The 15,078-nt window shown below is 36.3% G+C and overlaps 1 protein-coding gene across 4 annotated transcripts in view; it reads right to left on the reverse strand.

The window, feature by feature from the left end:
* abcc3 (ATP-binding cassette, sub-family C (CFTR/MRP), member 3) overlaps positions 1 to 15,078 on the reverse strand; it is a 67,150-nt gene that overhangs the window by 33,725 nt on the left and 18,347 nt on the right. For 2 of the 4 annotated variants that reach the window (XM_033984236.2, XM_033984237.2), the window contains exons 2-9: positions 12,026 to 12,202; positions 10,830 to 10,952; positions 10,101 to 10,238; positions 9,171 to 9,299; positions 8,383 to 8,444; positions 4,240 to 4,371; positions 3,426 to 3,671; positions 299 to 476 (exon numbers count right to left, since the gene is read on the reverse strand). In XM_033984236.2, the coding sequence (XP_033840127.1) occupies positions 299 to 476; positions 3,426 to 3,671; positions 4,240 to 4,371; positions 8,383 to 8,444; positions 9,171 to 9,299; positions 10,101 to 10,238; positions 10,830 to 10,952; positions 12,026 to 12,202 (1,185 nt within the window). Of the gene's footprint in view, positions 1 to 298; positions 477 to 3,425; positions 3,675 to 4,239; positions 4,372 to 8,382; positions 8,445 to 9,170; positions 9,300 to 10,100; positions 10,239 to 10,829; positions 10,953 to 12,025; positions 12,203 to 15,078 lie in introns of all 4 variants that reach the window. The other 2 variants (XM_033984234.2, XM_033984235.2) reach the window with 1 other exon arrangement.

The following is a 15,078-nucleotide window of genomic DNA, read 5'->3' on the forward strand; positions in this document are numbered from 1 at the left end:
TTTGATTCCCGCTCAGTCCAAGCTCTGTCTTTGAGTCCTTAGGCAAGACACTTAACTCACATTGCCTAGTATGAGTGAGGTAAGTGCACAGCTGCGGTTACAATAGTAGTTTACCACCATGTGAAGTGAATAAATAATTGCTACAGTGAAGCGCTTTTATAAGCCTGTAAAGCGCATTGCAAGTGTAGGGGAGTATTATTATGGTCAACACCTGTAACCCACAGATTATCTTTCATTTCATGCCAACAAACCACTTAACACACCTGTGCGTATAAGTAGTAATAGTAGTGAGAAGTACCTTCCTGTAAATAGCTCCAATGATGGCTGTGCGTACATTCATGCCTGTCACAAAGCAATACTGGAAGTGCTGGTGCAGTATGAGAGTCTGGAGGATTGCAGTGAAAAACATGAGGAAAGCCAGAGCGTAGCCCCACCAGTCAGGAACACCTCTCTGCTTGGTGAACGAGATCAGCATACTGAGGACAGACCATTCAGAAAATATAACAGCTGGTCACATGCAGGCCACAGTCAATTCCATCAATTCCATTTTTTAGGGATATGCAAAATACATATTGTTTTGTGACCCTGGATACATATTAGAAGTACTTGGCAATACCCAGCCCTAATTAAAGCGTTTCCCAACCAGGGGTATGGGGACAAAACTTACCAGGGGGTACTTGGAATGATTACAGGTTCAAAAGTGTGACATGAGTGTGAATCAAAATGTGAACAATATGAATGAAAGTGAATAAAGGATTTGACTGGTCATGGTATCAATAATGGTAAAATTGTAATGTTTTCTTGTGAACTGTACCGATAAAATCTGACACTGTCACATTCCTATCTGGCTCATTTTTGGTCCAATAGCCTCCTGAGACCCGGGCTCTTGCATGACATGCTTTATTAATTTCTCTTTGTTATTTGGGCTGACTGGGACCTGACGAGTGTAAATACAAATAATTATCTTTTTACGTTATGTAGTTTCTGAGAAAAAATTATGTAAATCAAATGTCCTCATATGTGGACATTTTACTCATTTTGATAAAACATTTGAATAATGATTTGCAAAACTATTTATTAAGACCCTGAACACAGCAACATTTGTCCTGAATGTAAAAAGAAAATGAGAAACAACAATAGTGCCTCTTGGAACAATGTGTCTCATGTGAAGAGCTGCTGACAGGAGCAGGAAGAAAAACAAAAGAAATTAAAATAAAATATTCTAAACATTCTAAACTGTTAAAAATGAATATATATAATATATTTACATTGTTTCTTCTTGTATGCTGTTATTCTTCATCTAATAATTTGCACTGTGGCCTAGACAAGCCAAAAACGTGTTGTCCACATATGAGGACGCCAGGTCTCAGGAGGATAAAACCAAAACAGTGTTTCAATGTGTAAAATCCTGTTTGACATTGTCATAAATAATAGAAGAATATGGCCAGAGGCATTGTCAGCGAAGATACACATGCTGTATATGTTTACTCTGTGTATTCAGTACAACTTTCTTGAATGTTTTTGGGCAAATAATAAGGAATCCGGACATGGCTTCCTAAAAACATACTATCTCAAATGTGATGAATTCGAATAAGCTTCAAGCACACATATCAACTTGAGAATTATGTACAATGCATTTTATATAAATCCCACAGATTACCAGAAGATGTTTGTGGAGGTTTAAACTAGAACTAGATACGTAAAATAACACTTATTTCCATTACACAATGTTAACGTAAGACAAAACTGACCCAAATGTAGCTGTTATTTATCCCTCATGCAACAGAACAACTTTGTGTAAATAAACATTCAAACATTTTGAGATGTTCTGAGCCAACTACGACCAGTAAATAGTCATATTACATCAGTTTATATGTCTAACTAGGATTTCGGCTGAACCAGTATTTGGCTGAACAGACATTTGGAAACAGATATTACTGCCAATACTGAGGAAATTTTCTGACACCAGTATCCTTAATACAGGGGTGTCAAACTCAATTTCACCGAGGGCCACATCAGCAAAATGGTTTATCTCAAATTTGCAAAGATAAAAAAAATATGTCTGTGTAACTGCGTAACTCCTGATAAACTGACATTTTAAGACAGTCATACATTTAAATTTACCTTGTCACGGGTCACATAAAATGACATGGCAGGCCGCATTTGGCCCCCGGGCCTTGAGCTTGACATATGTGCCCTAATATAATCTGTTCATTTTAGTGTTCTCTTTCGTAAAACAGAAGCTACTGATGGTCAAATTTTTTCATCCAATCAGGTGCATTGTTACTACAAATAAAACCAACTGCCTGACACTATACTAAACACTTAATTCTCTGTCATGGTGCATTTTAAAAGAGACAAAAAAAAATAGTACACAGAGATGGGAGAACTATAAGGAAACAACTGCGTGACACTATCTCAGACAGTTGTGCCAATGTCACTTAATATCAGAAAGGACTAAGTGGGCGGGGCTAAAAGTTCAAACTGACTCATGGTTTGAAATTAGGTACAGGTCCTTTGATATATTTTGGGTCTAAATTTTGTTTCTTTTCAGAATAATTTAAACATTTCCACAAATACATAAAAATGCTATTTCCTCTCATTTTAAAATATCCATGTTGTTTGGATGTTGGATCAAATGTACAGCTTTTCAGTACATTTCAGTTGAGCACACAAGCATGACGTTTATATTGTAGTGTCAAAACCTGCACTGTGATGACTGCTTCTAGTTGATAACCTATCTGCCTGATACAGACAGCAGTGATAAGGGCTTCCATAGAACTACATGCATTTCTATTTTTACCACTTTTACCAACACATTTCCATAACTTTGTATTGTCTACAACCAGAGAACACATATTACGGAAGTCCACATACTCCTGGATGAGGGGCGACAAGATGCAAACTTAGTATGCAAAATATACTGAGGTGTAAAAGAGTAAAAGAGCCAATGTGCGTGTGTAGTCTGATTGTCATTAGAGCATATAGGACCAGTTTCAGTTTGGAATATATTACTCTTTGAAGCTAATACAAAAGTTGAACATGAAGTATGTGTCAAAAAGGTGAACCCTGAAGAGTGCTTGGTTTGGCTTGTTTTAAAATTATGTGCATTATTTATTCATTGTTGATTAAATAAGTGTATTGTTATATTATTCATACAATTTGCATAATCCAAAATATAAAGCACAATAATAATAATAATTTCCTCTTGTCTCAATAGAGATGTTGTTTTGTCTGAACTAAACTAAACGTCTTTATCTCGGTGGAGACACGCAGATGATGCAACCAGGAGTTTTGTCATCACCAGATTGACAACATGGAGAACTCAACTCAGAGTGATTCCCCTCTGATTCTGATTCATATCAGTCAGAGATGACCCAGGTTACTCTGCAACACCAAACAACACTGATCACGTGACTATTTACCTCAAAAGCTGTGGGTTGACAAAGGTGATGACATCCTGCAGGAGCTTGAAGGCAGAACCGATCAGAAAGTAGGGCCCAAAGGCTCTGACCAGCGCCCGGAGGAAGGATGGCTGACGAGGTGCTACTTTCTGGCTGGATAGGAGCACCTCAGCCTCCTCCGGGCTGCTCTCCGCTGCTCCTCCCACATGATTGGTGCTCGACGCTGGAGGCTTGGAGTAAACGGCCTGACTGGACACATTTGGTACACTGCTGGGGAATAACAAAATAAGAAATAGGTTGTGTTCATGTGCCATCATAACATTATAGATTCTCTGTAGTTTAAACTGAGCTGCAAGACAGATCAGAATTCTATGGTGGCATTTGGTGTTTAACTTCAGATTTGTTGATCTGGTTTATGGTTAAGATCTTTGTAATAGTTCACTTCACAACTGATAAACAAACAAACAGCCACATGGTCATTTAAACACTCTAAAACCAGAAATTTTGAAGAAAAAACAAATTAATGTGACACATACTCGAAATGAGGAGGTTGTTTTGACAGGAGAACAGACTGGCTTTGCTTTAGGATTAGTTTGTATCCCATAAAGCTTTGCGATGTGATGTCACAATCTATTTTTAGCAACTTTGAAAAGCCCTATTACTGCGCCTATATAAATTAAACAAAAAACTGTTACAGAGTTCAACATTTTCTGTTCGCGTAAACACATAAAGGTGAAACAGTTTTTTTTTTCCACAATAGTAATGAACCAGATAATGAAAGAACGTTGAAATATGATTATGATAAAATGAGTACATAGTACAAATGAGTACTTACCTCTTAGCTTTGGCTAGTTCCTTGTCCCACTCCTTGAGCAATTTGGGGACCATGTTTTTGGAGCTGTCCCGCTGGTTTAGGGACCACAGGTCTTTGGCCTCCAGAGGATTTTTGTAGCCCTTAATCGCCATACTATGAAACACAAACATTGAATAAAAGATTAAACATACAAGATTCAGATACTTTACACCGTACTTTAACTAGATCATTTCAAGTACTCTATTATACGTTCTGGAAAGGTAAACCACAGTTAATAAGGCCAGACTTTCCTGTGTTTAAACTGTTCTGTGAGTATATGTGCAAAAGAATCAGAAAAGTGTTTTATTACCATTGACGGTAAACAAAATTTAAAAACTGGGAACCTACTTCAACAGATACAAATACACAAATATGTTTGTATCTGGAGCCCTCAGTCTTAAACATTAAACATTTATTATTTAACTATTTCATACAAAAAAATTTTTTAAAACACACTGACTTTTAAAACTTGCCATTTACGAATTGAGATTGAGACTTTTGGCTACTGTTTTTTTTTTTTTATCTAAGTTAAATCTTGTAAAACTGCACTGCATTCAGGAGGGGGGTCCATCACCTGCTTGTCTCCATGGAGCTGTTATTGCTTTGCTTGGAATGCCCCAAAGTATGGCAATAAACCAATTACAATGTTTTGCTAAAGAATCGATTCATTCTTACTGGGAGCATGGTCATCTTTCCATGTAAATTGTGGTGACTCGTGGTCACTTCTAGTTTCCATCATCATCATCATCATCATCATCATCATCTTTATTTGTTTCAGACATTTCTGTCTTAAGTCCACAAAAGCAAATCAAAGTACACAAAGTCTGAAAAAGGAATAGGCAGAAGCCTAAGCTTATGACGCCTACACCTTTTGTACTAAACGTAAAGAGCTGCTATATTCAACAGTATGTACAATATGAACAAAAACAACAAAAAAAAACAAGTAAGCAATTCAGCATTCAGCATATGAGATTATGATTTTCTTTTTGTACAAACTTTTAAAACGGCTCAAGGTTCTGCAGTCTTTAACATTGTCATCTAACCTGTTCCAAACATTTACTCCAACAGTTGAAATGCAGTGCTGTTTTACATTTGTTCTGACACTTGTTTTTTTAAATACATCATGTCCTCTAAGATTATAAGCACAATCTCGATTTTTAAACAGATCTTGGATATGAAATGGTAATTGTTTATTCTTAATTTTATACATAAATTGTGCAGTTCTATAATCTACCAGGTCCTTGAGTTTCATTGTGTTTTTTTGGATAAAGAGTTCATTTGTATGAGCCCTATAGGGGGCTTTGTTCACAATTCGCATTGCTCGTTTTTGGACAACTGCAATAGGAATGATGTTTGTTTGGTATGTATTTCCCCACACCTCCACACAGTAGGTCATGTAGGGAAATATCAATGAAATATACAAAATGAACAATGTTTTTTCGTTCAAACATTCTTTTACTTTCGATATAATTGCTAAAGATTTGCATAATTTTGTCTTTATGAATTGTATGTGGCTTTTCCAACTTAGGTTATTTTGGATTATTATTCGTAGAAATTGAATTAGATTTATTTGCTCTATTTCTGTATTATGAATAATAAGATTCCTGTTCACATTTATTCGGCGATTTGTAAATACTATGAATTTTGTTTTCTCTAGATTTAAAGTTAATTTGTTTGAGTCAAACCAGCTTTTCAGCAATTTTAGTTCTTTTTCTAGCTCCTCAATTACTGTTTCTAAATCATTGCCACAGTGTATTATATTTGTATCGTCTGCATATAATATAAGATGCAAAGCTTTTGACACCAAACATATATCATTAATATAATAGATCTATCCATGGGGATAGATCTATTTAATGCCATACTGAAGAAAAGTTAGACAGTGCATATTTGAACTGACGGTTGGTTTATTTTGTATTGTTGATAAGTTGAGAACCCGTGTTTGGTCTACAATAGTGAAATTCCAATGTTGTTACTCAAAGTTTAAGAACAACAAGAGAGCAGAAATAGGCAATCACAATTCTAGATAAATAACTATTAAAATATTTAACACTGTCAATAGAGTAAAAATCTAAGGCTGCAAAACTATTATGTACAATAAGTGTCTATGACTATGGCGTATACAGTGCACTATGGCATATAGACAAGTAGAAGTAGACTTCAGTGTATATTGTTATGCACAAAGTGGCTATGGACTTGTACAGCGCAGCGTATGGAAAAGCACAGGAGGGAACTTCACTGTGTATGTTATGTACAACTAGGGTGTTGTATCAAAAATCACATACTATTAGGTACTAAAACTAGTATCGAAACTAAATCCTAAAAAAGGTACATTCACAGGAAAGAAATGAACCTTTCCTGAATGGCGTTAAAATGATCTTAACCTATATTAGAACAAGTATAAGACCACATAGACGTTGGTCTGGTTCATGGTTGGCTACTCTACAGTTTAATGTTGAAAATCACATTCTATTGTCTAAATAAAGAGTTTTATTATCCTTGTGGTATCGGACTCAGTATTAATTATCGAGTCTATTGCTTAGTATCGAACTCAAATTTGAATTTTTTTGTATCGTGACAACACTATGTACAATAAGTGGTTATGGTTATCTACAGTGCAGCATAAGGACAGATAAAGGTAAAGTGACTTGAGTGAATAAAACCAGTGGAGATTCACATTATGTTACAGTATTGCACATGATGCATTTTGTCTTGTCCTTACGGTTTACTGTATGTTCCATCTACTGGCCTAAATTCAATTGCTACAGATTGGATTTCCCAGACATGCTAATCATCACATTAGGAAAGACTGGCTCACGTTTCAGCGGAAATGAACCTCAAGTGTGTTCCCCACTTAGGCTTGAGAAGTAAAGTATGAGACTAGAGCAGACAGGCCACAGATAATTGTGTGTTCTATTGTTCTATTCATGGCAGAATCCTTTCAAACGTAAGACAGTAAGACGTTAAAGTTTAGTTTACCTATCGGAGGTGGGTGCTCAGTTACATTTATTCAAGTACATTTTTAAAACAAATTCAGTGTCAGTGGTTATCATGACATGCAAATTTCAAACTTGATTTTAATACTAAGGAATAGACTCAATACTGATTCCGATACCACAATGATGATAAAAAAAAAATTTAAAAAACCCTCTTTATTTAGACAACAGAATATGATTTTCAGAATTAAATCATAGTACTTTCTTTTATATTACTATGTGGCCTTATACCTGTGTAATCTTTCAGTTGTCTAGGTTGGTTCCATAGTGGTCCTTGGGCGTGTACTAGTCTATGTGTCTTACACTTGTTCTGATACAGCTCAAGATCATTCTAAGGCTATTTAAGACAGGTTCATTTCTGTCCTGTGAATGTGACTTTTTTAGTATGGATACCTGGTCATACGAGTATCTAGTTTCGATACTAGTTTTAGTATCGATCAATATCTGATTTTTGATACTTCTGACAACCCTAATTCAGGCTACTTAATTAATTGATGGGCGGCTAATTTGTTGATTACATAACATTTATTATAAGCCAATCATTAACATTGACAAATAATTGTGTTCTGTTATGGCTCTGGCAATGTTAAAAATATTGGAATGTTTTTTGCAGATATTGGCTTCAGTTAATATCAGTGAAAATTACCCATATAGGCCAGTTTCTCCTCATCTGTCTTATCATCATTTTATTTGTCTTTTTGAGCAGACTAATGAGGAAAAATAGAAATAGAAGTGCAATTAGGCAAAAAATGTGCAGATTTTTATTTTTTTTTAAAGTAAAAAGTCAATTTGTGATCTTAAGTTCAACTTTAGACGCATTTGTGGACTTAAAAAACTAAATATCAGCATCAGCAAATATTGGTTTGCTGATATTTATATTATGTGTGTGGGGGTGTGGGGGTGTGTGTATATATATATATATATATATATATATATATATATATATATATATATATATATATATATATATATATATATATATATATATACATATATATATATATATATATATATATATATATATATATATACACACACACACACACAATCTATATCGGACCATCCTTAAGTAGAAGAGCATAACAAACAGCCAGATGTTATATCAAACAGTGTTTAGAGATGTACAAACCTGGTAAACCACCAAAATGTCATGGTAGACAAAAAGCCTGCAGTGTTCTCAGGGCAGGGATTCTGAGGAGAAAGGGAATAAGGAAAGTGGGTTAGCGGAGGTCACACAAGGATAAGCGTGTTTTAACAAGTCCACTCCCCCACACACCACACTCCGCTAGTTTCTCAATGGTGCCCAGGACTGACTGCACAGGGACAGAAGACAAAAAACACTTTAACATTAACTGCCTTAAAAATATTTTCTCACAAAAGCTAAAATAGTGTTATAAATAAATAATATAGATGTGACAGTTGACAGACGGTGCAAGAAGAAGAAGACCAGAGAGCAAAGGTCAGGTGAGGGGAGGAAGGAGGAGCAGGTTTCATATCTGACATCTACTCGTATAAAAATCCAATAAACTTGTTGCACAGAAAATCTCTGTTTCCCCCTAGCCCCATCTCCGCCCATTAATACATACTTGCTTGTGATAATTCCGAAGATTAAGATTCAGACTATACGTGTACAGTTACAAAATTACACATTCAATTTTTCAAAGTAAAAAAAAAATATATGAAGAAGCAGAGCCTCTCAGTCCTGAAGTTTTGAAAATAACTAAGTAAATAAAGAGTGAGTTTGTGGTTTCACTATCTCACTTAATATATATTAATAATGAAGTTCAACATTTGTGGGATTTTCTTTGGTAATAGCACCGTATCTACCCTCCATCTGAGATTTTGACATTATGAAATTGAGGTTTTGAAGCCTTTAACAAGTTGAGACCATAGACAGCAGTGTGTGGTAAGACTCACCGGGTCTGTAACCACGTTGGAGAAGAGTGGTGGTCTCTCATTGAAGCAGCAGAGGATGAGCTCGCACAGAATCAGGGCAAAGTAGAGGTAGAACGTGCTCAACCGGAACGCGTCGCTTTTCTCCTCGCTCTGAAAAGTCAAAACAGGTACATCAGGCAGTGCAAAGCATGACCTCTACTGATAATATATGCCATGTCAGTGTACGAGCTGGGCATGTCATGTGATGTCTGTTTGTAGTCACGTACAAACACTACTTGTGCACATCTGACAGGTTTGACTGACTACTAATTTTGCTAACACATAGAGCAGCAGTATCCCAGTTGGTAGAATGTTTGTCCACCAACCTTCCAATCCCACTTTCCACATACACATCATTGGTAGAGCAGTCAGATCCACTGGCCCACAGGTTGACCGTGCGATACCAGCTCCCACAAATGAGTACTATCTTTGTATTCTTGGGTAAAACACTTAACCCATCCCGCCTCGCCCCCAGTGTCTATGTACACTGGTGTATGAACCTGTAAGTGGATGGGTGAGTGGTTCCTTGAAGTAAAGCGCTTTGAGTGCCTTGAAGGTGGAAAAGAGCTATATGAAACGTGACTTTATTATTAGTCTACACTACCTTTTATCTTTCATTTAGTAGAGACGAGAAATTCCAGGGCTGAAATTATCCCAATGATTGTAGCGAAGGTGTATGAAGTTAAAAAAGACAGTGGAACAATTCCTGTATTACCACATGACATCACCCTTTAATCAAACTCCACCTACACCTTAATTCAAAGTGTGTTTCTAAATTCGCTCCAGTTGAAGGTTTATGCACAATTGGGATCCAACCTGACTCTATTTGACCAGGCTAAGACAACATTACACTAGCCAGCGTGTTTTACACATGCTGTGACACTTGCAGGGTCTCCACACAGCCTCACTCACCTGGCTATAAAGTTGCAGGATCTTGGATCGAAAAGGCACTATGGCACACAGCACGGACAAGAACCAGAAGATAAACAGCACTCCTGATGACTGCACCCCGCGTAACCTCTCCAGCTGTATTAGGAAGGTGGCCAGTAACTGAAACAGAACACCCACAAACACAGTGCTGAATTTAGTGACCTGAAATGGCCTTGAGGGATGTGAATTTATGTTGGCACACTTTAAAAACGGTTTGTTCTAAATCCTATTAAAATCCTGTAATTCACAATATTATGACATTGCCAAAAATACTTGTAGTGCTTAGAAAGGGGGTATTATACCAAATCGCCTTTTTGGAGCTTTCTACAATGTTATAATGGCGCCCTCATCAAAAACATGACAGAAGAGGTTTCATATATTATCAATGCATGTTTGAGTAATCTAGTGATCTCTCCTGAGGCTTATTCATTAGCTGTATGAGCCCACACCTCAGCCCAAAGCCTACGTAACCCATACATGAATGACTTTTTACCACTCAAATGACTATCTAGTTTCGATTAATATCTATTTTTGCTCCCGTATCTGTGCTTTTGCTTCTTTCACCACTGTTTATTAAAGCAACCAGGACATATACACATTTGGGTTGGACTTTTAAGCACATTTGGGCTGGATTGCAAAAATACAATGTGATTATTGTTATCCTGAGAACCCAAACAAAGTAAGTATTAAGATCTCTCTCTTTGTCCTTACCATGGTCATCCCGAGCACCAATGGAGTGACATAAAAAATGGGAGGCGGGCTGTACTCCTGCCGCTGATGGAATGTGTAAAAGAGGTCCGCCCAGCATACCACCCATAGTAACAAGCCAAATACCTACAGCAAAGACAAAGAATTAGAAAGTGTAAACATAAGACTGTTCCATGCAAAAAGTCATTTTTGAGTAGTTTTGTTTTGACAAGCTGACTAGAGAACATAGATTTTTTCTGGTATATCGGCTATAGGCACCTACACAGAATTTATTTTATTTTTTTTTCTCTGGATCGGATATCGGCTTCCAAATATCGACCCAGCCAATATCCTGGTTGGACATATACACTGATATATATGTACAACCAGGTCCTACGTGTCGTAGTTGACTCAGAAAGTATCATAATGTTTAAATTTTTATTTATACAAACTGTTCTGTTGTAACTTGAGAGATAAAGAGCAGATCCATAACACATTTGGATCAGTTTAGACTTATGTTATTTTTGTTTAAAGGAAATAAATGCTGTTTTCAGTTTCTGCCTTGGTATTGGTTAATATTGTTGATAGGCAGATACTTAAAGCTACAGAATCGAAATCTGTATCAGGACTGAAAAAGCTGAATCGGTGAATCCTTATTTAAATTACTGTGCGCTCTTACAGTTTTAAAAAAGGTACTGCAATCACAACTGAACTTCGATTGCCAGTTCCAGTGACGATTCAGATAAGAGAGAGTCCTTTTGGGTTTAAACCAACTGGATTTCGGCACAGAAAACTGGAAACCCAAATATGAGGCTCACTCTACTTTCGGTTTGCATGATCTTCTTGAGCACCAAAACACCAAAAACATAAACAACTTGACCATCATGTCCAATGTCTTTGCAGTTAGGATTAAATCAGCACTGCAGTTGTTATCAATAAAAGCTATACTTTTATTGATAACATACCTTGTATCTTAGAGGAGCGTATGTAAGATTTTGATTTAAAATTTTATAAATCTGTCTCTGTCCTAAGTTTGAGTGAATAAATCAAAACTACACAAAAGTATATTTTGGATTCACATAATTTTAATATCTGGCTTTTTTTTTGGCATTGTTGTTTCTCATATATGGGCAAAAACTAAAATTATGTAAGTCATGAGACAACTACTACGGTGATACTGTCCTTGACAAAAACACTGTGAGCAGAAGTTATAGTGTTACCGTTTTGACCCTGTTCTTTATAGACATCATGATGTAGCCTCTTCTGTTCCTGTGAAGATATAAAAGGTAGAAGGGGGACGCGGCCCACAGGTAGATACAGGGCAGCCATGACAGCACGGTGAGCTGAAAACACTGAGGGAGGTCAGGTCGCTCCGAGTGCAGCGTCAGATTGGCCTCCTGAAAACACAAGCAGAAAAAGTTGTATTAAATTTACTGATAATAATATATAGATTTGTTGTGATGAACCACATATTTATGCTTTCTATCTATGTTATGATGTTGTTTCCTCCTCAAAAATGTACTTGAAGTTGTGTTTTGTTTCATTCACACATGTTTAACACACAGACTCTGTGTAACCCAGGTCTAAAATACACAAATCTGCGGTCAAATATAAAAACAATTCCTATGTTTGCGTCTCAGTGAAAGCATTGCATGAGTATGTTTCACTCATGTGATGGCTTCGAGCAATAGCATGCTTAGTAGAGCTCCATACAATGTAGCTGCGCTCATCTCAGGCAGAACTGGGAGGAAAGTGGAAAAGGACAGCTGCACAGGTATCGTGTCTCAAGCACAATTCGCTGTTTGATACTAAATAATGCCGTCCTTGTCCTAAAACTTCGCTACATGTTGTAATGAATTCAATTGCTACTTATTGTTGCATTGTGTTTGTTTTGTTGTGAAACAAGCTCTGTGAATATTTCTGAAAGCCCACTTAATTTGCCTTAACTTAAGGGTGAAATATTAAGCCACAATCCTTTCAAGCTTGACATTTTATTTATTCTGCAGATTTGTAAATATCGGGTATGTGTTTGTATGTCTTTTCACTTTTTCATTCAATACATGGCACCAGCCTCTTAAAACTTAAATATCTGTGTCTGCCTGTATTATTACACAGCTCTCCCACCTCCCAGAGAGCCCCTAACAAATTCTTCTGGTGTAGCCCAACCCAACACCAAAATCGAAAAACAAATTATCTTTTCTTTGTGGCATAAACCACACGTTCTTCCCTGAAACTGAAAACACGTGTGATGTCATGTGGTAATACAGGAAGTGCTCCATTGCGTTAAAATCATTTGGATAATTTCAGCCCTAGATTTGCTTATTTCTACTGAACAAAAGGTAAAAGGTAGCTGTTAACTTGAAAATAACCACTACATGACATTACACGGTGAGCATTTTGAAGTTTGGAGATGTAGATAGACTAATAATAAAAGGGTTACTCAAACTTCTGTGAATGAAACAAAACACAACTCTGGATATGTTATTGATGAGATAAAAGTTAATAGCTCACATGAGTCAGTTTTGTGTAAAAAATGCATATTTTAAATTTTCATAATAAAGTATAATGAAACAGTTTTATAGTTTTGGCCATTAAATGTGAGAATAATAGGTATCAAGTATCAAGTATCAATCAAGTCTTTTGTACAAGAGCAACCGTTAAACGAATAAACGGACAGTATCCAATAAACAAACTGTATTTTGAACCTGATATGTACAGCCATTTTGACCATTTTACACAGATTTGAAATTCTATTTGTAATTCTCAGTTACTATTTATACTGTGTGCAATGCTCTGCGCAACAAGAGTACCATAATATCTGAATAACATGGCAGCCAGTATAGTCACATTTTGTTCAGTGTTAAGTTAAAGCAGCATGTGTTTACCTTTGTCAGATGATCAGTCCAAACAAAATACCCTGGGTAAGTTGTACTTTTATATAAATATATCTGGATTTGGTATTGCTATGTTAGACCTATCAGGAGTTTGGAACTGCAACAAAAAAATCCTTGAAGAAACAAAAACACGGATGAAGCAGCTTGAGGACCAAGGCTGCACAGTATGTCAAATGTCACGTATAATGTAATTATATAGTTATGTATGAACCGGTTACACAAGGAAGTCACAAAGTGCTTAAGAAAAGAAGTTAAACATAAAAAGTAACACACATTTAGGAAAGTCAATACAACAATGCAGCAGGCATTACAGCCCCTACAAAAATTAAACAAAAGAAAAAACTACTGCACCCTAAAGTGCTTGACCAAATAACAGAGTTTTAAGATGGCTTTTAAAGGCATCAACAGACTCCAGTGAAAGTAGGGAGAGCGGAAGATCTTTCCATGTATTATAAGCTCCAGATAATTTTGTGACGCAATTTTACTCACAAACTGTTTAGAGTGATGCTCTAATGACATGTTTTTGTGTTTGTTTGTTTTGTAAGATGACACCCCGATTTCTGAGGATTGGTGTAGCAGACTGGCTGAGATTACCAAAGTGCTGATTAATTCCTGGAATGAGGTCATCAGAAGCAATAACCAGTGTTGCCGTTTTCTCTGCATTAACCTGCCGAAAGTTGTTGCTTAGTCATTGTTTTATTTTCCCCAAGCCATTGACTAAGGAGTTTAAGTACAAAAACTGAACTCTTACTAAATTCTTGGATGATCTTTCCCAAAGCAAAGCAAAAAAAAAAAAAAAAAAAAAAAAAACAGGACCCAAAATGGAACCCACACATCAATATCAGCGGACTCAGATATTATTTGGTTTTGCTGTAACACTAAAGCTCTGACCAGATACAGTTAAAACCAGAAGTTTACACACTTTATAAAAAAGACACCTATGCTTTTTTTTTCTCACTGTCTAACATGAAATCATGGTAAACTTTTCCTCTTTTAGGTCAATTAAAATTACCAAGTTGTTTCTATTTGCTAGATACCATTAATTAAATTTTTCATTTTCTTCAAACTCAGAAGTTTACACACAATTCATTAATATTTGGTCCCACTGCCTTTAAACTGTACTCTTCCTGATATCTTGGCTAATTTCTTTTGGTTTTCCCATGATGTTACAGAAAGAAGCAGTGTGTTTCAAGTGTGTCTTCAAATACATTCACAGGTGTCTCTAGTTAACTAAAGGTTGTCAATAAACCTATCTTGGTTTCTGTTCTGTTGCATGAAGAACAGGAGCTTTCTGTAGGTCTTTATTGTCGGTTACAGCAATACTGTCGGGTTAAAGGCAGTACACAGCGGGATTGTACCAGAGTCTAACAGAGTCTAAC

The sequence above is a fragment of the Periophthalmus magnuspinnatus genome, chromosome 19 (genome assembly GCF_009829125.3).
Source record: "Periophthalmus magnuspinnatus isolate fPerMag1 chromosome 19, fPerMag1.2.pri, whole genome shotgun sequence".
Classification (NCBI taxonomy): domain Eukaryota; kingdom Metazoa; phylum Chordata; class Actinopteri; order Gobiiformes; family Gobiidae; genus Periophthalmus; species Periophthalmus magnuspinnatus.